Source organism: Diadema setosum, chromosome 5 (genome assembly GCF_964275005.1).
Source record: "Diadema setosum chromosome 5, eeDiaSeto1, whole genome shotgun sequence".
Lineage (NCBI taxonomy): Eukaryota > Metazoa > Echinodermata > Echinoidea > Diadematoida > Diadematidae > Diadema > Diadema setosum.
In genome coordinates this window covers 35,287,675-35,311,675 of record NC_092689.1, presented here as the reverse complement: position 1 = coordinate 35,311,675, position 24,001 = coordinate 35,287,675, and the positions used below count along the sequence as shown (strand labels likewise).

At 39.4% G+C, this 24,001-nt stretch overlaps 1 protein-coding gene across 1 annotated transcript in view; it reads right to left on the bottom strand.

Moving 5' to 3' along the window:
* LOC140228694 (zinc finger SWIM domain-containing protein 8-like) overlaps window positions 1-24,001 on the bottom strand; it is a 68,119-nt gene that overhangs the window by 30,270 nt on the left and 13,848 nt on the right. Inside the window, exon 2 of the mRNA XM_072308962.1 lies at window positions 6,218-6,362. Coding sequence (XP_072165063.1) covers window positions 6,218-6,362 — 145 coding nt within the window. The remainder of the gene's footprint in view (window positions 1-6,217; window positions 6,363-24,001) is intronic.

The following is a 24,001-nucleotide window of genomic DNA, read 5'->3' as shown; positions in this document are numbered from 1 at the left end:
ACAGAAAGAATACCTGGTACAAGAAAAACAAAAATGTGGTTATATGGGAAATATAGATCACAGTAAAATCAATCAACTCTAAAATGTTGTTGAGGCACAAAATTTGAGTGAATAAAAAAAAAAAAAACATCTACTGATACCCCCCAAAACAAAGCAAAAGCAAGTTATTAGCAACAACAACAGCAGCAACAAAATGGGGAAAAATGTAATGAGGACTATGAACCCCCTTGAACATCTATCATTGAGAGAACAACATTCTGCCACAAAAGAAAAGGGAAACCGAGACAGGAGATGCTTATGACACATTTCCTTAATCTGTGCAAGATTGGGTCGATGGAGATTTTTGTTTTAAGAATGCAATTAATGTTGTTCATCAAATTTTTTGTTTTATTCAGGGAAGAGCAAATCATGAATGATGCATTGTGGGCAACCTTGACCTCCCCCCATGAATTGAATATTAGGATGGTCAGACAAGCCGCAACCCATGTGACCATCGGTGCTCTGCAACAAGAGGTCACTTATCAAACGATCGAGTCAATGTTGATTGGTATGAGTGTGGCAAGGTGAGGTGAGGAACTGCAAACAAAAACAGAAGGCTGAAGAGCAGGATTCACCATCGGAAGCAGGCACTAAATCCTGCCATTGACCCCGTCTATTGACAGCGAGGGCACCAGAGTGTTTTTGTCCGTGTGTCTGTGTGTGTGTGTGTGTGTGCGTGTGTGTGTGTGTGTGTGTGTGTGTAAACATGCCTGTGTCCAATTCTAAATGTATGTGAGCTTTATATCTGAGTCTCCTTTTGTATCATATAAGCGGTCTGTATCCCTGTATGTATGTACATGTATGTGTATATGTCCATGTCTGTGTCTGAGTGTATCATACAACCTGATATCCTTGTGTCTGTGTCTCTGTATGTACCACGGTATTCATGTATCAATAAGAACGTGTCTGCATGTCTGTCTGTCTGTGCACTTGTGTATGCCTTTGTGTCTGCCTGTACATGTGCACATGTACAAAATGTATGTGGGTATCTCTGTGCTGATACATGCCTTTACTCCACTGCTATTTTCGCCAGGGTTTAATTTTCGCAACTTTCGCGAATACTTGTTGGACTGCCAATTTAACAACACACACAGATATATATCAAACTGACAGGCATTAGTGCACCTATGATAGCCGCAGCGTCAAATCACAAAATAATATCTTGTGAATATTTTTGCCATACGTATAGTATGCTAGGACAATAATACACTTCTCATTGTAGCCCAAGTGTCAATATTGCGTAAACAACATCTCACAAAAATGTTCGTGACCTCATTCGCAAAAATAGATATTTTCGCAAATGTTGGTGTGTGTGTACGTGTGTATGCCTTTGTCTGTGTTAGTGTACTTTTGTAAAAGTGGATATTTTCGCGCAACTAATTTTTCGCACTCGGCCAGGTAAGAGGAATTTCGCATGTTTTTAATCCCGCAGAATCAAGACATCCACTACTGAAACATATGGCAAGCAAAAATATTCGCATGCTTTTATTTTCGCGCTAGTTTCTGGTTGCACGAAATGCGCGAAAATTTCCACTTTTACAGTAGACCTATGTGTTATGCCTTCATCTGTGTGGGTGTATACATGTATGCTTCTGTCTGTGTCAGTATATGTGTACGCCTTTGTCTATGTGCATGTACAGTATGTGTAGGCCTATTTATGTTGGTGTATGTGTGTGTGTAAAATGTCTTTGTCTGTGTGGATATACAACTGTATATAGCCCTAGTCTATGTTGGTGTAAGGTGTACACTTGTAGGTGTGTCTGGTGTCTGTATGGATTGATATAAAGTATGCTTTTGTCTAGTACAAATGTACATGTATATCTGTGTATGTGTATGCCCTTGTGTACATGTAATATGTCTGTGTATGTCTTTGAGTAAGTGTAGGCTATATATGCCTTGGTCTGTAGTGTGGGTGTTATGTGTATGCCTTTGTCTGTGTGGGTGTATGTATGCATCTGTGTTGGTGTATGTGTATGCCTTGGGATAAGTTGGTGTTGTGTATACTTGTCTGTGTTTGTGTGGGTGTATGTGTATACCTTTGTCTGTGTTGGTAATGTGTATGGCCTTTATCTATGTTGGTTTGTCTTTGTCTCCATGAATGTGTATACCTTCATCTGTATGGGTGTATGTGTGATCTTTGTGAATGCACATGTACAAAATTTGTATTATGCTTTTGCCTAGATGTGGGTGTATATGTATGCCTTTGTCTGTGTGGGTGTATTATTGGATGCCTTGAATTGTCTATGTCCATTGATACGTACAGGTGCATAAGTAGACATCTGTGCTTGTGCACTCATACCTGTATGTGAGCCTCTGGTTGAGGCTGAGGATGGTTGAGGGGGGACGGGGTATCGAGAAAGATCTTTTATCAATTTACATAATTCATCAATTCAGCAGAGGCTATTGTCGCACCTTGCTGAGTGCAAATATTATACACTTCCAATCCAGCAGTGGCTCCTTGCAATAGGGCATGCAATCACATTATCAATATGCCACAACCTTTTAATTTCCACTGCTGGGCACTTCATTTTTATTCGTTTTTTTATTCATTTTTTTTTTCATCCTTGGCGGATGATCACTTTTGTATCATGTCATGAATATGATTGAAAATATATGTATCTGTGTATCTTTCTCTTACAATGCACATTCATGGAATAACTTGCCTCTCCATCAAGAGAAGCAATATCATGGAGAGTATGGGGAGAATAATGACGTACCATGACTAGACTTCACTTTCCATTTATTTTCTGTGTCTCTTTTGCATACATTTATAAAAATCCAACTCAAATATGTACATATGTCTCATATCACATACAAGGTAAGCATTCTGTTTCAAGGCATGCATAATTGGTAGTACAAAGATGGCTGCCTACAAATGGGCATGACACGTATGAAAAACAGTGCAGACGCTTCCAAACCCTGGAGCGTCCACAGCTGGAGTTAAAGAGGAATGTGGCCCCAGGTATATGGTGTTTTTTGATGTAAGTAAAGCCTTCTCCAGGGGAATGAAACTTGTTGGAAAATGGAGAGGGGACTTGCAAATGTATGCCGCCACTGCCGCTTACCTACCGACCGACAACGCGCGCAAGAAATCCTACAGACCCAGATCAATTACCAAGAGCACGGTGTGTAAGGGCTGAAACCAAAGGACCAGCAGGAAACGTAGCTGCGGCGTTGACCTCATGAATGTGCATGTCACCTCATGGGGTCATGTTTTGTCTACAGAGGCGTTTCTAGACAGGGATACATTGTACATTGTATGTACAGTACACACCAGGAGAGGCCACGGAATGATGCAGCAGTGAACTTGCCTGGATTTGCGGGGATCAATGCATTAACCGTTTGTTTGGTGAAATATGAGAATTTAAATCCATTTCCATGAAGCAAATATGTGTGAAGTAGTATCCTGCACTTGAGCGCATTTACTGGAATCTCCTATGGATGAGAACCAATATCCTGTTGACTTTCTACAGGTACTCATCGGGTAGAAATATCATTCTAGATTTCAACTATTGGCAAAATTGTGATATCACCTGGCTAAGAGAATGTAGTAGTTATAATATTTTTTTTTCCTCTTCAAGACAGACTAGTAATTTCATTTGAAGAAAGAAAAATTAACCAGCACTTCATTGATAATGTGTAATTCATACCTATCATTTTACAGTTGTTCAGAGTCCTAGTCTAGTTCAATATCTAATTCACCTGGAACTGGGTACATTTTGTTCTGAGTAGGTTAATGGCAAAATTATTTGGTTTTTCAGATCATGTGTCCAGCAAAATACTAATTTCCTTGTCAAAATAGATATACTTTGAATGCTCTATGTTTTTAGCAGATTTTTTTTTTTAAATCAGGCTTAGAAGCTTATATTCATAGTACATCACTGCAAAGTTCATCTAAACTTTATTTTCTTTTTCAATACACTGAATTGAGACACTAGGAATGGTCAATCATGTACTGCACATACTTCAGGGAGTGTAACCAATAACGTGCTCATTAAAAGAAAATAGCTGCAACTTACATTTCAGTAGTCAGATACGAAAATCAGATCTCCAAATGATATTAAAACAATGCATTCAGGGCTCTGAGAAATCTACCATATGCCAGTCCTTCACATCCTGCTTTTGATTTTTGGTGGGGGTTCTTTGTGGAATCACCTGCAACAACAAAAGTTTTACTTGCCCCAAGCCAAGCCCCAACACCTGAAATTATTTTGTGGTTTATAGCAGATGAAGGTTAGCTTCAATTTCATCCTATATACAATCAAACGAATGAGGATTCTAATCCCCATCATGATCCTCTTCCCATAGACATCAAGAAAGGCAACCATGTGAAACAGAACGAATGTTGGGGTCAAATCTGACCCAACATTATTCCGCAAGCCATACGGCAATAGACACAGTCCACTGTGGCAAATGACTTTGTTGAAAAGGCAAGCCTATCATACTGGTACTCCATGCAGATATCGTGCATTTAGTTAGGCATGATGACTCAAACAACACATTTGATATGTCTTGAAAGATACTCATCATACCTTAAATTTCAGCGCTCACCGTGTGACATGAATAATTCACAAAGTTGAATACTGATAGTGATTCTTGAGGTCTATTTGCAAACATGAGTTGTTGTTGTTTTTTTAGTGCTGATATGAACATTAGCAGAATCTTTTTTTTTTTTATTCTGCTTCACAGCGATGACCATCCAACATGTTTGTGCATGATAGCATTTGATTTGATCAAGGCAAAGCACTACTGGCTAGCCTCTGTCTAATCCGGATTCACTTGTGACGGCAATCATCTTAATATCAAGAAGAGAAAAACACTTATGAGATGGTGGGAAGAGCGTATGATACGGGATTTATGGAAGCACTTGCGCGATAGCTCGCAGCATGAAAACATTCCGCCCATGAGAGCCATTCTAAAGACAGCAGTCTCCACGACCAGAGTGCAACCGGAAGTTTGCGGATCGGTGGGGTCTCAATTTGAAGTGGTCAAGGCGACTGGACACACAATTATTACTCGTGAGAGAAATGCTGAATGCTGTACTCCAGGATACCACATGACATTTAATCTTTGGAAACACAAAATTTCAAATCTACCCAGTAGATAGAGACTTTGTAGTAGTATCTTTTCAATTCCATCTGACAAGTTAAAAACATTATTCTGATAGCTAACGGCCATCTTCACTGTTGTGCAGAAGGAATTCTTCAAAAGTGGCAGTGCATCCCATACAACAATAGGGATTGTCTTTCACCTCCATAATGTACCAGAAAGGCAGCAAAGGCAAGCATTGAAACATTTCTTTTCCAGTGTCAGTTCTATCAAGAAGCAAAAATACAGTTGTATGTTAATCTTCAATCACAAGCGTAAGAAAGCTTCTATTTGTTGATCTCCAAGGGGCTTATTTGGGCGTACTGTGTATTTTGGGCAGTGTAAGAGACACTGAAATATATGTAATTAATGGAACCATTGGAAAATGGAACAAAAGTAGATGTTACAATTAATGTACTTTGCACTCCACTGTATGTTAGAAGGTGGCACGTCAAAGAGAAATCACACTCTCTGTTTGAGTTGACTTGAACAAAAAGAGTAAAATTATAAAGCACACACACACAAAATCATTTCCATTGCAAAAAAAAAAAAGGAGAAACCAATGAAATTTTAAAAGTTTGAATATTTCTACACACATGAAATATGCTATCATTCAGAATTAAAGATGCCAAATAATCTCTATATCACTTTTTTGTGTAATTTTGTCCTATGGTTTAGCAAAGAAAAAATAATCCCTAACAAATCACTGCAAATCTGAAATTATTTTATGCACAGGTTAAACGTTATTTTCTTCGCACCCACTACAATATAAGGAAAGGTTTAGTGGTCATTTGTGCGCAGGAATATAATTCCCATGTAGGGCACTGACATCAGCACCCCATGTGCTTTGCATAATACGTGAGTGCGGCTACTATCATAGTTTCATAAGAACTGGCAAAATTGAAAAATGTAATCTTTTTCTTAATTTTCAGTCACACATAATGAAACTTTCACACAAGTCTCTTCAAATGATTACACTCCACTGACCAAAAGGCAAACTTGGGTCTGACATTCCTCTGTTGAGGATTTCTTTGATATCATCATGCAAGAGGACACCCAAAGAATCAAAGCACTGGCAGCTCCAGCTCACCTGATATCTTCCTCGTTCTCCGGGAAGCTCCAGAAGGCAATGCGCAGCTGGAGGTTCTCGGGGACAGGTGGGTAGACGCGCTCAACGACCTCGAACGGGATGTGGAGGGCCACCGTCTTCGCTGTCAGCTCCACCAGGGAACATACTGCAAAGGCAAAGAGAGGACAAGAAAAGATTGATAATCACAAATAGTTACAATGATAGTTCATATGACTTCTATCTCAGAACACGGCACTATCATGCAAGATCTGTGATATGTCAATCATATGTTATGCATTTGCTACGAAACTTGGCATCCAGTACAGCAGCTTTGCTTCCGATAGACGCAATGATAAAAATCTCATCATTCATTTTTTCTGCCTCCCTTCTCTTTTTGTATTTGTCTTTTTCCATCCACAAGGTATATCACATACAGTACAATTATAAATGTTAATCTACCAACAATTTGATCACAACACAGATGTGTTCAATACATACAGACGAATTAGTGCTCCCAATCCACAGCAAATCAAATCATCAAACTGTCATCGGGGAGTTTGAACCCTGATATCATTAACTCAGCCAATTAATCAATGCTTTTGACGAGGAGCCATTTCACTGTTTATGAGTCTGTGGCACTTGCTGCATTTAAACCTCAAAATTTTTTGTGATTTGATGAAAGAGTGTACATAATATGCTCCAGCTCATGAGTAAGAACACGTCCAATGCCCAAGACTGGATTCAGCATGCATCGTGTGTTGTTTGCTCACATCACTTCCCCTGTCATTTTCAATGCCAATTAGCATTCCTTCAAATTACCCTGGATTTAACCCCAGCTGTTGACGTTTCTTAAATACTCCTTGCCTTTTCATCATCTTTCACACTTATAAACGCATGAATGAATACTGCAAACACGATAGGTAAATAATTGTGAACACATGGTGCAAATGTGCCATTGGAACATCTTTCTTTTTTTTTACCCACAACTCTAACAAGACTCAGCATTTTGTACAATTTTTATGCTGTTCTTGTTTTTTTCACTCTTTACTGTTATCATTATTGTTTTTCTTTCAAAGAAAACTATTGGCAATGTGGCACACACATACTACCATGCTTGCTCACAGAGCTGGTCCACCTGCATTTTCATAACATGTATCAAGTGGGGGTTTTTTTCTGTCTGCTCATTACATAGAGTTCAGCTCTGCACTTGAAGCTATTTTGATGCAGCAAACCAGAAGCGACCAATTCAAAAGTGGCTAATTCAAAACCATCCTTATGCAAAAAAAAACCAAAACAAAACAAAACAAAACAAAATCAAACAGCAATTGCGTCCCAAAATCCTGTCAATCTGCCCCCTCCAGATTGTGGCTTACATCCCTCAGATGGGGTGTTTACAGAGTATTTTTCATATGAAATGAACATGAAATACCATGAAGAGATACAATGTAGAATTTAGTCATCTTGACTGCTCAAGGACATGTATGTTCTAACAACTCTCGTCTCCGGTAGTTCGCCACATAGCAAACATAAAAACACAACTGTTTGTGTGTTTCTTTCATTGTCACAAAGAAATTTGCTCCACTCACCCTACAAGACATGGTTAAACAATGTGTTTGCGGTCCATGTCTTGGATTTGAGCAGCGACATGACAAAAATGTTGGTTAGGAGGTAATTACATAGCTGGTATACAATTCATGAGCAGAGGGGAAAAATGAAGGACACTAGGATAATTGATATCATACAGTCGACAATGGACATGGGCAGCCCTTTTTGTGATCACCAAGGCATCCCATGCAAATGACATATTGACATTTGATTTAAAAGGCCATTAATTTATCCATGCTAATCAAATTTCCATCTATAATATCACTGTTTTTTCCCTCTAAAATAGTGTGTGTTTCCTTTGTATATAAGTTCCACTACTTTTTTCACATTTAATTTAACAATTTATTTGTCACCTTTCAATAATCCATGTTTCAAAAACAAAAATACGAAGGTGATGAAGAAATGCTTTTTTTTTTTTTTTTTACATATTATACTTCAGTACACACACACACACACAAATATATTATTGTGAAGTAGCATGTTTCCTCAAGTGTGGAGATGCTTACATTGTACCTATGAGTATGTGTATGTGTACAATAGTCACAACAGCTAGCACACACAAACTATTATTCCACCAAATACCTACAGCTAATGCTATACACAAAATAGGTTGCCATGGAAACTATCTTTATCCAGGCATGACTACACAGAGTCACGCATACTTCAAAGGATGGCATGGGAGGGAATACGTAGCTATGGTACAGTGCTTGGTAAGGTCACTGAAGGAGACGACTGGCCCATTCTTACGGTGGTCGCTACGGCGGCGCACATGTAAATGCCGACCATGCATTATGCGCCATGGGGGGGGGGGGGGGTGCATAGGGGAGGGTTTCACGCTGGGTAAGAGACACTTGTGCTATACACCTAGTGCCATGGTCGTGTCACAACTGGTGACGGTAAAGACAGGGACAGCATTCGTACACTGATGATATGGCCTTCAAAATATTTCACTGAGCTCTCAATCTGTCACCTTGTATCACAGAATACTGATACCCCTGTTGGGAGGAGATGAATGAGGGGGGCTTTATTGCAGTGACATCTTTTGTTCTTGGAGATGGAATGGTGATACAGCACACACACACATACACACATACACACATACACACACACCTTCACATACAAAGGAAAACAATGTGGAATGATACAGTATGCCCACATGACCTCACATGAATTAATGAGATCATGCATCTACAAAGTAATAAGCCTCAGGTAGGCACTGAAACCAATCACACTGGCCTTCCAAATTTCATTAGACAAGAAATCTGTTGTATCGCATCATTATGATGCTGATGATGATGATGGGGGGGGGGGGGTCTGAAAAAAAAGATTGAAATAAGTATAAATGAATTTCTCTAATAAAAAACAACTACAAACAAAATAGAGACAGTCTGCTTTTATCACGACTGCAGGGTTTTAAAGGGATCGTATAGTTTTGGTTGAGACCTAATTTCAGGTTTCTAACATTTTTTTGGTGAGATAATGAGAAACCTCTTACATAATATGAAAGAGAATGTAATTCCCTGAAGAATTCAACATTCATTTGATGAAAATTGGTTTTGAAATGGCTGAGATATCCAAAACAGAGCGATTCTAATAAGGTGTGGGACCCACCATTTATTACGATCGCTTTGTTTTACTTTGTTTTCGGATGTTTCAGTCATTCTAAACCCGATTTTCATCAAATAAACTTTGAATTCCTCTTAAAATGGTATGCTCTGTACAATTTTTCTTGGTATCTCGCAAAAAGTTAAAAGCCCAATTCTCATCTCCACCAATACTGTACCATCCCTTTAAACCTCCAAAAAAAAAAAAAAGGAAAGAAATGTACATTTTTGTGCATTCCTCTCTAAATCTCCAAACTCATCTTACAACTATCAAGGGACAAACTTCCCAAAATATGCAATTACTCGTGAAGTTTGGATAAAACACTAGACGCTGCCAATGCTTTGAAGGAAATTGAGTCCATATCAGGTGCTCGAAGACCTACAGCGTGTATGCCTACCTGGACATATGACGCACAAAAACTGCGTGTTAACCGGTCGAATACATCCACTAGGCCTGTAATGTATATAGATGCAAATTCCTATGAAATGTACGAGATGCTAGTACACCGTTCGGTACATTTGATGTCCATCATCTGCAGAGAGGCTTCGCAAATTCGATGCACGATGCAGGAATCAGACTTCCTGGAGGCTAGAAAAGCTTTGTGATGGATTGGCTGCAAAAGTGAATTTTGCTTCCATTTCACTCTCAGGCGTGCAGATGTCTTCCCTTTCACTAAATACAGTACCATGTCCTTTCACTTTAAAAAGGAAAAAAAAAGAGTCACGCAACATTCTAGAGGGGTCTGTAAGCTGTCAAAAAGTATAGCACTACCACTCTAACACTTTCCACACGCACGGAGAGATTGTAAGACAAGCTCTTAAAGTCTTGAAGAATTAAGGTCTCCAAAAAGTTTGGAACCACACGTCACCATAACAGATTTTACGGGGGGGGGGGGTTAATATCTTTTAATTAGTCAAAAAAAAATTAAAGAAAAAAACCACACAATCATTTCTTCTTACAAGTAAACAATCTTGTGTCTTATTACTGATTATCATTCCCCTTGCCTTCTAAAAGAGGTAAGTCAAGCATTCTGAAAACTGAAAAAGTGTTAAATTTTCTCTTCTACAGTATATAGCCTAGCCCTACTGTGACATCACAAATCATTGTAGTGTTCTTTATAAGAATATTCAAAAATGATGGCATACTGGTATACAATAATTACATTTAATCAAAATTTAAAAAATTTACAACTTTTGAATAGCTTTTGAATTTCCTTAAAATTCACCGATGTTCAGGGCTACTAATATTTCACTTCTTCTTTTTCTTTGTCCTCAGGTACAGTAGGCTATGCACTTTACTGACCAAATATTCCAAGTGTCTCCAGGTTCTACATGAAAGGAATGTTCCACACAACGATACCACTCACTGATGTACTTCAGGCCTTAGCAAATTCAACCATGAAGAAAGAACTGCCTGACTGATCAAATGAATGACTGAATAACAAATGAACGATTGAGTAAATAAATGACTGAATAAACAACTGAATGACTGAATAAATTAATGGATGAATGGATGAATGAATGAATGAATGAATGAATGAATGAATGAATGAATGAATGAATGAATGAATGAATGGATGAATGAATGAATGAATGAATGAATAAATGAATAAATTAATGGATGAATGGATGAATGAATGAATGAATGAATGAACGAATGAATGAACGAATATCAGGTGCAGTCTTCCCTAATTTGATCCATCACCAAGCCACACACCTGTAATTACCCTTGAATGCGACTCAGTTGTTTCAAATCATTTCAGAGACATCATACTGAAAATAGGCTGATGTATTTCTGTCCCACAAATGCCATTACCTTGATGACCTCTTCATGGAAATTGGGCCACATTACAGCTTTTGTACATTATCTCAATGTACAAATGTATTTTACTGAAACAATATCTATAGCATCATCAGGTTGTACATGAAAGAAATGTTTGACATAACAATACCACTGATTTATGTCCTTCAAACTTTAGCAGATTCAACCAAAAATAGTGGACTTACTGACTGACTGACAAAATGAATGACAGAATGAATAACTGAATGAGAAAGGAATGAATGATTGCATGAGTGAATGAATGAATGAATGAATAAATGACTGGATGAGTGAATGAATGAATAGGTGCAGTCTTCCCTAAAATGATTTGATCCCTCACCAGGCCAAATGCTATTACCCTGGCATGCGATCAAATTATTTCAAATGATTTCACAGTGACATTGTATGAAATTAAGCTGATGTACATGTACATGTATTTCTAGATGATCTCTTCATGGAAATTGGGCAATATTCCAGCTTTTGTACATTGTCCTAGTGTACAAATATTCCTTACCATGCCACATTTACTTACCTCAGTATGCGATCCAATAGACCATTTATGTAATGTATGACAATTTTATGGATATTTCTTTTCCTGCAGCCTAGTAACGAAGCAGGTCATTCACCTGTTCCCTCTCATTAGGTTCTACAGGCAGGAATTCACATAGTTGTTGTCAGCTAGGGCAAGCCTCTGGCAAGCTTTGTGGTTGTTCGGGGTAACTTTTGAGAACAAAGCATGCATCAAATACGTATACATTTACAGAACCAGGCTAATGCTTCAAATCATTCCAGAGAGACATCGTATGACATTAAGCTGATGTCTTTCTGTCCCACAAACTCCATTACCTTTATGACCTCCCCATGGAAATTGGGCCACCTCCCAGCTTTGATACATTGTCCTCATGTACAAATGAATTTCACTGACCCAATATTTTCTAGCGTCTCCAGGTTGTACAAGAAAGGAATTTTTAGCATAACAATACCACAGACTTACATGTATAATACATACTTAAAGCCTCAGCAGATTCAACCAAGAAGAGTGGACTTACTGATTGACCAAATGACTGAATGAATGAATAACTGCATGAGTGAATAAATCAGAAAAGGAATGAAAGATTGAATGAGTAAATGAATGAATAAATATCAGGTGCAGCTCTTCCCTAAAATGATTTCATCCCTTACCAAGCCACAAATTTACTCCAGTTATTTCAATCCAGTTTTTTCAAATCATTTCTCAGAGACATCACATGAAATTAAGCTGATGTCTTTCTGTCCCAAAAATTCCATTACCTTGATGACCTCTTCGTGGAAATTGGGCCACATTACAGCTTTAGTACATTGTCCTCACTGAGGACAATGTATTAAAGCTGTACAATGTATCCTGTACAAGTGCATTTCACTGAAGCGATATACCTAGTGTCACCAGGGCCCTGTTTTATGAAGAGTTATAATTGATTATAAAATATGGTTGATTTCTATGTAAGTCCATGGCAGCTGCGTGGTAAGGAAATTTATAATCAATTATATCTTTTGATCTTTTGTACATGCAAGGAATGTTCAGCATACAGTACATGTAGCAATATCACCGACTTGCATGTACAAGTGTACATATACATTGTATGTACTTAAAGCCATTTTAGCAGATTTAACCAAGAAGAGTGAACTTATTGACTGACTGACCAAATGAATGACTGAATAACTGAATGAGTGAGTGAGGTGAATGAGAAAAGGAACAAACGTTTGAATGAGTGAATGTGAACAAATGAGTAAATGAATGAATGTATGAATGAATGAATGAATGAGTGGGTGAATGAATGAATTGACAAATGGATGAATTCACTATCACGTGCAGTCTCCCCTAAAATGATTTGATCCCTCACCAAGCCAAATGCTATTACCCTGGTATGCGATCCAATTATTTCAAATCATTTCACACAGACATCACATAAAATGAAGCTGATGCATCTCTGTCCCACAAAATTCCATTACCTTGATGACCTACTCTACCTCCCCACCCCTTCCGCATCTCCAATTCCAGTCTACTTTCACATCGCATTTAGAACTGCACCTATTAATCGCATATTCGGCTTTCTGTGTTCCATTTTTCATTTTCCCACATGCTCACCATACTCTACAGTCGCCTTTTCCAGACCTACTCCTTTTTTTTTTTCATTAAGCATTTTAACAGACTTTTGAAATACACATCGAAATACAATATGAGCCTATAGCACAGTGATAGGGCTACCATCTTTTACCAAAAAGCATTCTGATGTAGAGTCAAATAAAACATTGCTGGCCAATATCGTCTATGTACTTTTAAAAAACAAGAAAGAAAATTGTACATGTATGCTAAGAACAGGCACAATAAAATTTCAGATAAACAATACTCTATTTTTTGATGAAGACAAAACATCCAACAACTTGATATAAAAATAACATATGGATACTGTAGTTAGCAGCTCTGTAATGACAAATGGAATGTGAATATCCACAGAATGTGCAGACTATTGCAAATATTCATAATGTTAGTAGCTGTATAGGCAATGACCATGGTAAATATACATGTACAATCATGATGGTTGCTACTGAGAACCAGGTTTATACATTTGTAGTAACATCAGATCCTCAGCCAACAATTTGTTTAGACAAAGAAGTATGATGTATCAATATTCATATATCAAGGTTTTTGTCTTCAACTCTGAAAGACATTTTCTTGGGGGGAAATGGCAAACTAGCAAAGGCAGATGTCTGATTGATTTGAATAACTACAATGTACCTTTACAAGCAGATTATAAAGGACCATTCTATCGTTTAGTTTGATTGAAATTTGCCTTCCTACAGTATGATATTACTGTATGGTGTAATTGCAGTACATAATTTGTTGACTTCATGATGCAGCTGATATCTAGGCATCATTTTGTACAGTAGGCCTAATTAGTACTGGTACACCTGTAAGTGTAATACAGCAAAGACACACCTCATGCTCTAGCATTCCAAGATGATTCAACCAGTGAGTTTGTAGGGTTGACTCACTTGTTCTTGCATACGTAGATTCCCTCTCTTGTGTACAGATGAAGAACATACATGTAGGTTGTGATATGAAAAGACATTACAATGTACATATAATGTACTGTACATACTTTGTATTCTGAAACAATGTGAATATACAAAATGTACCATATTCTATCAAAGGTATGTAAGGTTGTATGTGTGAATACAGGTGTATATTGAAGGTACATTGTATGTGTAAAAAGTAGAAGAGATATCTGGCACCATGGAAGGAGACATCATGAAATGTTTTGTTTTTATTTTTGGTTCCTTTTTTTTACATTGCTTACATGTATACATTGTAATGTTTCGGGGTGATACGTTAACTTTGTTGTATCGCTGTCTGTATGTTACTATGGAGTACATATAGTTGGATACTCAGAGGCAATGGATAGAACTTCACTCAGTGGTAGTTGGGAGGATAAGTGAGACTTTATTGTTGAAACTTGGAGTATATACACAGTCTGCAGTAGGAGCTCATTTAACAAGTTTGTTTGGGTTTGTTTGTCAATCAAGTGGAGACAGTTAATCTATGTAGTCAGCTTGGGAACGGAAAGAGGGGATTGCGTTATCAGTAGAAGTTAGTGAGGGGGGAAAGCTTGGTGGTTAATGTAAACATAGAACATGTTATTAGGAGATGGGGTGTAGGTTGTGGTCTGGTAGTATGAACATTACATCTCTCCCTTGTTTTTTTTTTTTTTGTGATGATGACGATGATGATGATGATGAAAGAGACTGAACAACAGTGGACAGGGAGAATGACTATGAACAGAACAGAGTAATGAAAAAAGAGAGGCTGAAGAGTGCACGTTGCAGATCAAAGTTTATGAGTCATGCGTTGTGGCAAAGAAAAAGTTGTGAAATGACAGAGGGGCAGTTGTACAGGTATGCAGAAGTGAATGAGGGTGCCAAGAGAAAAATGATGAAAATGAAATGAACGAAAGATATTTACATTTTATACAAGTTCTTATCACATGATTAAAGGTGTCATGATAAAATGAACAAAAGATATTTACATTTTATACAAGTTCTTATCACATGATTAAAAGTGTCATGATTTGTTGCTACAGTATAGGCTCCGCTACATAATTTTTGTTTTATCTTTACTCTCTCTTTTCTTTTTCTTTTTGCAGTGGTCATAAAAAAGAAATAATACTCAAACACGGTCTTTTATGTTTTGTCATGAGTTGCTTTACAATTGCAGGTCGGAATAGTAATCGGGCAAATTGGTTTTAGGAGCCTATGAACATTGTTATGAAGAATTTAAATGCAAAACTTACACATTTTGATCACTTTGAAACAACTGAAATCAACCCTAAACAAAATTAGAAAAAGCTGATACACTCGACATTCTTGGCTTGACGTCCTCACAATTGATCACTGGATCGTCAGTTACATTGTAATTTGCACATATTATCATTGACGCTTGACGCATAGATGTATCTCCAAAACTGTCACAAAATGTTTGTTTAGATGGAATGACCATAAAATTGAGTTCAAAGTGTCCGCTATTTGTATTATACATTTGAGTCTTAAATTGTGTTCGAGTTTATCAATATGTATGTCCATATTGTTCCACAAATTATGCGCGCCAAGTTAAATTAGGAAGTGAATTGGGTTCATGTCCAGTTTATAACAGTTCAAGTTTAATTTGAAACGCCAAACCCTATCTGTCGGGTGGATGTCGGTCTCGTCGGAGATATTGTTGACGATTCGCAGTCTGTAGCTCATCGCGTTGTCGTCGGTCACGGGGTACTACGCTTGGAGGGTTGCTGTCGAAATCGTGGTCCTGATCATAGTCGTAGTCGTAGTGATCGTAGCGGAAACAAGACTTGGAGTTGCGATTGTGACTCGCTGGGTTGTTTTTGTTGGAATGCGTCGCTCGCTTGACGAGAACGTGGTTGCTGATTGCGATAGCTCGCTTCCTTGGTTGTCGCTTAGTGTCGGCGAGGCGCTTCGCTTGTTGTTTCTTCGCTGCATTGCGTCTGCGAAAGCTGTCGTCGGCGCGTTGTGTCTTCATCGCTGTATCGGCGCGTTGTCTTTTTGCTGTGCTGCGTCTACAGAAGCTGTCGTTGTCGGTGCGTTGCTTCTTCACTGTATCGTGTGTGCGGAAGCTCTCGTTGTCGGTGCGTTGAGAAGTGGTCTCAGCACGTAGATGGTTGACGTGGTCGCGGTGGTTAGGGCTTGCGGCATTGACGATTTGTACCGACTCATGGAATCTCATGAGTCCGAGTGCAACTGCTGTGTTGAAACTCAGAAGAGATGTTGAGTATGAGTGTCCGGGCACAACATAGAACTGAGCTTCCACGAGGCGCTTGTCGACGGCCGTGACGAAAGCTCGAAATTTCCCGCTGACTGGGAGAGGGCGCGTAGAGCCGTAAGCGAATAACTGAATGTGTGTGCGGTGCAGCCGCGGTTTCGAAGAAATTTTGGCGAAGTCTTGCTCACAGAGAATATTGATGCTCGATCCCGTGTCAACTATGAGATCGATTGGTTGACCATTGATTGTTACTGTAGCTTTCGGCAGCTTGTTGTTCTCGCGAACTGAGTGAACAAAGAAGGCGTTATCAGAACTGTATTGCGAGGATTGCGATGACGATGACGAGTCACGGGATAGGTGACGGACACGTTCCTTTCCACGACGACGATGTCGGCTATTCGAGAATGAGGATCGCCAGTCACTGCGGCGATGCCGGTCCGAATCTCGAGAGCGTTCACTGGAGCTCTTCCGGTCACGGTGCGAATTTCCGTGATGTGAGCGAAAGCGAGATGATCGGGAATCGTCGTCGGACTTGTCGGGCTGCTGACGATATGGCGGCTTCCCTGCAATCCGAGAGCGGCATACTTTCGCGAAATGATGTCGCTTCGCACAGTGATTGCATGTCTTTCCGCGAGCTGGACATGTATCTCTGTCAGTGTGTTTCCTACCACAATTGGAGCACGATGTCGACGCTTGCTGATTCGGTGACCAGCGTGATCGACCAATGTGGTGAGCCGCTGCTAGACCGTCAACTTGTAGATTACTCAGTCCTTTTTCCATCTCTCGTGCCTGCTGCTCCGTTGCCTCGTATGTTCTGGCTAGGGTGAGCAGCTTTGCGAGGTCTAGAGTGGTATCGCGAAGAGCACGACGTCGAAGTCCGGGGTCCAGGCAGCTACAAATGATTTGCGATTTTATTTCCGCGTGCATGTCGGGAAAGGAGCATCGGGCTGCTAATGACCGAAGACGATCGGCATATTGAGCAACAGTTTCTTCTTCAAGCTGTCTTGCCTGGCGAAACCGGTAGACTTCGAAGTAGACGTTGACATTCGGTGCGAAGTGCGACTTGAATGCACTGGTGATATTGGCATATGTCTCTGCCAAGGGAGGCGTTTGGGCGGCGAGTTGTGGCCTTATCGTCTGCGTGAAGACGCTCTGGGCAGCTGCTCCCATGTGATGAAGAAGGAGAGCTTTTTTTCTGGCGGCTTGGGTGATTTCAGCAGCGTCAAAGTAGAATTTGAGGCTCTGAATCCAGGCTGTCCACCGAGATGAACACTCGACAGGGTCGGCATCTGGGAGAAAAGGTGGAAGCGTCATCGATGTCGCCATGGTTACATTGACTGTATCCTCGTCGTTGTCCTCGTCTTAATCCTCGTCGCCAATGTAATGTTTCGGGGTGATACGTTAACTTTGTTGTATCGCTGTCTGTATGTTACTATGGAGTACATATAGTTGGATACTCAGAGGCAATGGATAGAACTTCACTCAGTGGTAGTTGGGAGGATAAGTGAGACTTTATTGTTGAAACTTGGAGTATATACACAGTCTGCAGTAGGAGCTCATTTAACAAGTTTGTTTGGGTTTGTTTGTCAATCAAGTGGAGACAGTTAATCTATGTAGTCAGCTTGGGAACGGAAAGAGGGGATTGCGTTATCAGTAGAAGTTAGTGAGGGGGGAAAGCTTGGTGGTTAATGTAAACATAGAACATGTTATTAGGAGATGGGGTGTAGGTTGTGGTCTGGTAGTATGAACATTACATACATGTATTGTAAATGTACCATGATACAGTTGTACATGTACAATATGTACTGTAAATGGCTTAAGAAAACAATTTAGCACCTTCAAACCTAGCAGAAAGATGAGAACTATCTATTGAAAAACAACAGCACAACAACAAAATCACAGGAAGTGGTTTGTTAAATGGCCAAGTTCAGGCCACTCAAAGTTTTTTTTTTTTTTGTGTGTGTGTGTGTGTTTGTAGTGACAAGAATTCATAGTACAGTCTAAAACCACAGAGTGTTACAAACCCTACATTTTGAAATGTGGTGATCATTCATAACAGCCCTTAAAATGTTCTTCTGCACATCAGTTGTTCAGTAAAGTACGTAATAACGTTTCACTAGATATCTGGTACACAAAAGCAAACATACAATACATGTACGCCGATGTAGTTAAACAAAAACACATTATAGTGACATTTACTCTCCATCATTTTCATACACTACATCTTATGGCTTACGCATGTATTCCCAGAGATTGAATAAAAAATGTTTTGTTGTTGTTGTTTTGTTGGTTTTTTTTTTAAATTGGTATTAACAGTTAATGACCTTGTTTGGTAGAATACTGTCTTTTTGTATATTACCACACCCCGTGTAGCCATGAACAGAATCTACATGCAACATTTGATATTATACAAGGTGTATATTATGCATTAATGCATGCTGAAACAAACTGACTATGGATGAAATTTTTCCTAACCACTGCCAAAACATGACAAAAGTCACATGAATATCACTAGTATGTAGGTCAATATTTCAGCAAAATTGTGATACCACTTAGATTTCATGTCACACACCCATCCACACACACAAGAGTGAAAATGTGTGGGTGTGTGATGGAGTTTACGCAACATCAATCCCTGACCCCTCTGGTGCGTTGCCTTGCTACCTGTGCCCACTGCTAAACAAAGAACCTTTCTGATTTTGTCTGAAAAGCCATCATAGGAGCACTTCCTCCCAGCATAATTAACCCAAAACAATCTGCTAATGCACTAGGGCATGGGTGTATGTGCATGTACGCACAATGCAGCTTTTTCTTCTACATTGATATACACAAGCAAACACACACACATTGTTTTGTTTGTTAAATCTGCAGGGTATTAAACTCCGCTGTACACTTGTAGCAGGACTCTTTTACTGACCCCAGCTCAGAGCCCTAGTAAACATGACCTACTTTCTGGCCAATGTCTTCTTGGTCAGTGGAGTGACCTTTCCAGTCTCCTTGAACAGAGTACCGCCTTAATACTGTGTATGGGGTATCCCATCCTCAAGTCGTGGTCAATGCCAGGCTTGATGTAAATGTACCGACCCCTTCTTTCTTTCTTCTCTTCCTCCTCCCCCTTTGTTAACCTAAAAGACAAGCTGTTGCAGTACAAATCTAGGCTCACACACAGACACATGATATACATTGAGGGCATGCATGCTCAGGGTCCGCTCAGTAGACAAGTATGTGTGTGCAAACCGCATATGCAAAAGTAGCCACAGCTATGCAAGTGCACAATATTGGCCGATGCACACTGCAGGGCACACGCTGTGTGGCCAGGATGTATGCTAACCTTGTAGGAGGATGGAGGAAAAAAGGAATGCATCCCAATGCACTTTGAAGCATGGGGCTTTCCAGACCACATGCAACTTGTACTTACTGTATGTGTACCAGTACGGTGTACCGGTATTGAAGAATAGATTCTATAGGTTTGTACACAGTGCATGATCACCATCAAACAAATGGTTAACAGACTCCCCAAAACACACAGACAGATAGACAGACACTCACAAACATCTGCATCATAGGGGCAGTACGGTACCCTTCTTTCATTTGCCCTCCCAAATACAATCATATTCTACCATCAGAAGTGCACAGTTATTGGCTGAATAACATGCATGTATACAATATATTTCAGCCTATCACTCCTTTTAGATGTACAACTGTACTCGACTTGAATAACACAAGAAACGATGGTAAACCATGCATTCCTTGTAACTACTGTAAAACAAGGAATGTTCTAGTGCATTTTGATTTCGCGAATTTCGCGAGCACCAAGATTCGTGAAATTAAAATGCACGCGAAAGTTCTTGTCTACAATATGCATTGAATGCCAGTGGCAGTTCGCAAAAATTTCATGCCGCAAAAAGGCTGTCGGCTCCAATTCGCGAAAAATTTATGCCGCGAACATATAATGTTTTACAGTATACTAACACAGATATTCTTTCTTGTGGTCACTATGACCAGACAACAATGGCAGGGTCATCAAATGGGATGACCTGCACCTCTGTCGCACTAAGTGTATAATGTCAGATGTGTGAGTCTATCATGACCATTTTTGCGAGCAGTATCCCAACTGTCCATTATCATCATCAATGCTGTTAATATTCTTCTCTTTCTTCTGATCCTCCTCCTCCTCCTCCTACCTCTTCTTCTGAAGACCATCATTAACTTTTCAGGTGCGAGTTCCTTCACTTTGTCTCCCTCTTACAAATTAAATTTGTTAAGATCACAACTGCTGATCTGTAAATTCACAAACATGTCGGAAAAAAGGAACCAGTGGGACTCGAACCTGTCGTCTACTGCTTTATAACCCACAGGTTAGAGTCCCACTGGTTCCTTTTTCCGACATGTTTGTTAATTTACAGATCAGCAGTTGCGATCTAAATAAATCTAATTTGTAGAGGGAGACAAAGTGAAGAAACTCGCACATGAACCTTCACCCCCCTCTGAATAATATCTTTCTTTCGCCATCATTTTTGTTTATTATCATCACCCTCATTCTCATTATGATCCCTACCACCATGACTATCATCGCTACCAGTAACGTTTTCCAGCAACATTCATATCAAACATCATACTCTGTCAGTCAGTTTCGTGAACAAGCCCACAAGATACTACATTTTGTACACCCAAACTGTTCCACAAAATATCTCATTAAAGGCCTTCAAGTGATGTGGCAGCAATTTTTAAGCACTTCTGCCTCGAGGAGTAAAATGTGAGCACATATTTTCCACTGTCTCACTGACATTTAAAAACAAAAACACAGAGAGGAGAGTAGAAAGAAGTCCACTCCTCTGTTATCATGAGCCAGCAAAAAAAAGAAGAAAAAAAATGCAAATAAGGCCCTCGGAGAACGGAGAGCGCCCAGAGAAAGCAATGTGGCAGCTCTCTGAAACGATAGAGCGTTTTCGGATGTCAATTCCGAAGCAATCTTGCAACGTCCAAGCAGATGACCTCGTTTGCCACACGCTGCTGCTGACGGTTCCCACTGCAGCTGATGCTTGTGAGGAGCAAAGAGGGTGTTAAAGGGGGAAACTTCACTCCGAAGTAAAGTCGACTTTCACAAATTTGGGCATGATTCTAGAAAGCAGTAGAATCATAGTTTCATTGACAATGAAGAAAGAATGACAAAGTCATGGAATTTTGAAGTTCCACACATTTTTCCAAACAGTGACATTGGTTACCGGTATAGCCACATACCAGGCGATGATGTCATCATAGCATAACTCTCCCTACTCGTACAAACAATGTCATGAAAATCATGCTTTTGATTGATAATGAAGCAGCTAAAATTTGTACATTGCACAACACCCTTCCTCTACACAGCCATCACTGGCAATTAATAAAAAATGTTCTTTTTTCTTGATTTCAAATATTTTACAGGAAAATTACGAGATTATCTTTGCATTTGAATGAATATCAATCAGAAACTTGGTACAGTAGGTATAAGGACCTCATCTACAGTGTATGACAATTAACATGTACTTGTGACCACTGACCAATGTGTATACTCTTGTAGCTGTGTTGCAAAAACATGTAAAATGTCTGTATTCTTTTTCATTCTGTGCCCATTCTTAATCACTGTGTAACTGTGTTGCAAAAACATGCAAAATGTCTGTATTCTTTTTTCATTTTGTGCCCATTCTTAATTAACCTCCAGCTGTTTGCATGCTGCTACTCATAATAACCTGGAATGGAGTTCTACTTTTATACCACACAGACCCTGTAGGGTGCCTTTCAATGCCCTTCTGGTTCTGAGTGGACAATGTGATGATTCTCAGAACATCATCAACACAGATCCACTGATGACGATAATGTGAGGCTGTTGAGCAATTGGAAAAGACCAATTTAACATGCATATTAATGCATCGAAAGGATGTAAAGTCATTTGCATAGGTGTACTCAAGTTACGTGTATGAGTGCAAAATCTGCCGTTCATGAATGTCAAACAGTTTAGAGTCGCATCAGAAAACATAGCCATACAAGTACAGCTGTACGTATGTACATGTACACACTACGTGTATACGTGGACCTTAGGAGCTAGGGGGAGGTTTCATGACGTTCATACCACAGTATTTTATTCACCCAATCAGTCAACATTGGCAGTGTTTGATCATTTTCATAATGCTTCCTTTCACCTCTACTTCTCCCAGCTGAAAAGAAAATGTGATGAAAGATGAAAATGATGGACATGTACAGTGTAATTAATGTGAGTGGGAATATGTTTGGGTTGATTGTTCCATCCGCCCAAAGCTCTGTACACCCCTTCTCTATGAAAATAGAGACATTTGAATCTCTTCTCAAACAACAACACTGACAAAAAAAAAAACCCACAAAAACTAATAATAATGTCATGATGGCATCTTTCAGATATATTTGAAATCACAGGATAATTTTCAAGAAATGTCTTAACCGCATGAAGCAGACATCAATTAATACAATGTACTTCACGGTCATGGACAAACCATCATGAAACTGAGTCAACTTGGAGGTAAAACTTTCAATCTTCCGGCTTTCTGCGACGTATGGACGCATCAAGTTGCAGATCCACAACGCTGAAAGGGCATATCATAACTGCCATTGTGTCCACATCTTTAATATGCATGAAAGTGTTGGGGTTGTGCTCTACTTTAAACAGCACAGTAGCCAATCTAATTTTGTCAGTTCTGGCAAATTGATTGGTCCGAGTTCTCGGCCAGGAACTGTAGGCTCTGCCTCCCACCTCCTCGGCTCTTTGTCTTTCCATTCTGCGGAGCAGCGGCTCAACCTCAATGTGTACTTGCCCTCTTTTCTGGCTTCTCTGACTGTTCTGGTATCATGGCAGGCTGTAGGAGTCATACAATGTATCAAATATGTGCATTTGTGACATCCCTTTTTGTATGTGTGATGTCACTCATATGTGACCCAATATCAATCAAATCACCCTGACGATACATTTTGTTTCTAATTGCAGAACAAAGTGATATGGGTGAAAATTAGAAATTCAACAGCTGTTAAAATGTAATCTCTTTATATTTCAGCATCCTGTCCACATTTCAAAGACTGAGAATACATTGACACTGGACAGTTTCTCTGTGTTTTCTGAAGCATGTTGATATGAAATGCTGCATAAATGGTGTTTTGAATTCTTCTACTGATTGCACTTGAACACCTACAGTCTAATCTCCTGCATGCTTACATTATTGTAATTGCACCTAAATTTCAAAGCAGATTTGTGCAAAACTGCTTGTCTGGCAGCCTGCTTTCCTACCATTGCTCTAGTGCTGTGTTTAGAGAGACAGTAGAACAAATTATGTCATCACTTTACTTGGGGTCTGGAGAATTAATGTTCTAGTAAAACTTTAAAGGGATTGTATAGTTTTGGCCGAGACCTAATTTCAGGTTTCTAACATTTTTGGCGAGATGTTGTGAGAAACTTCTCATGAAAT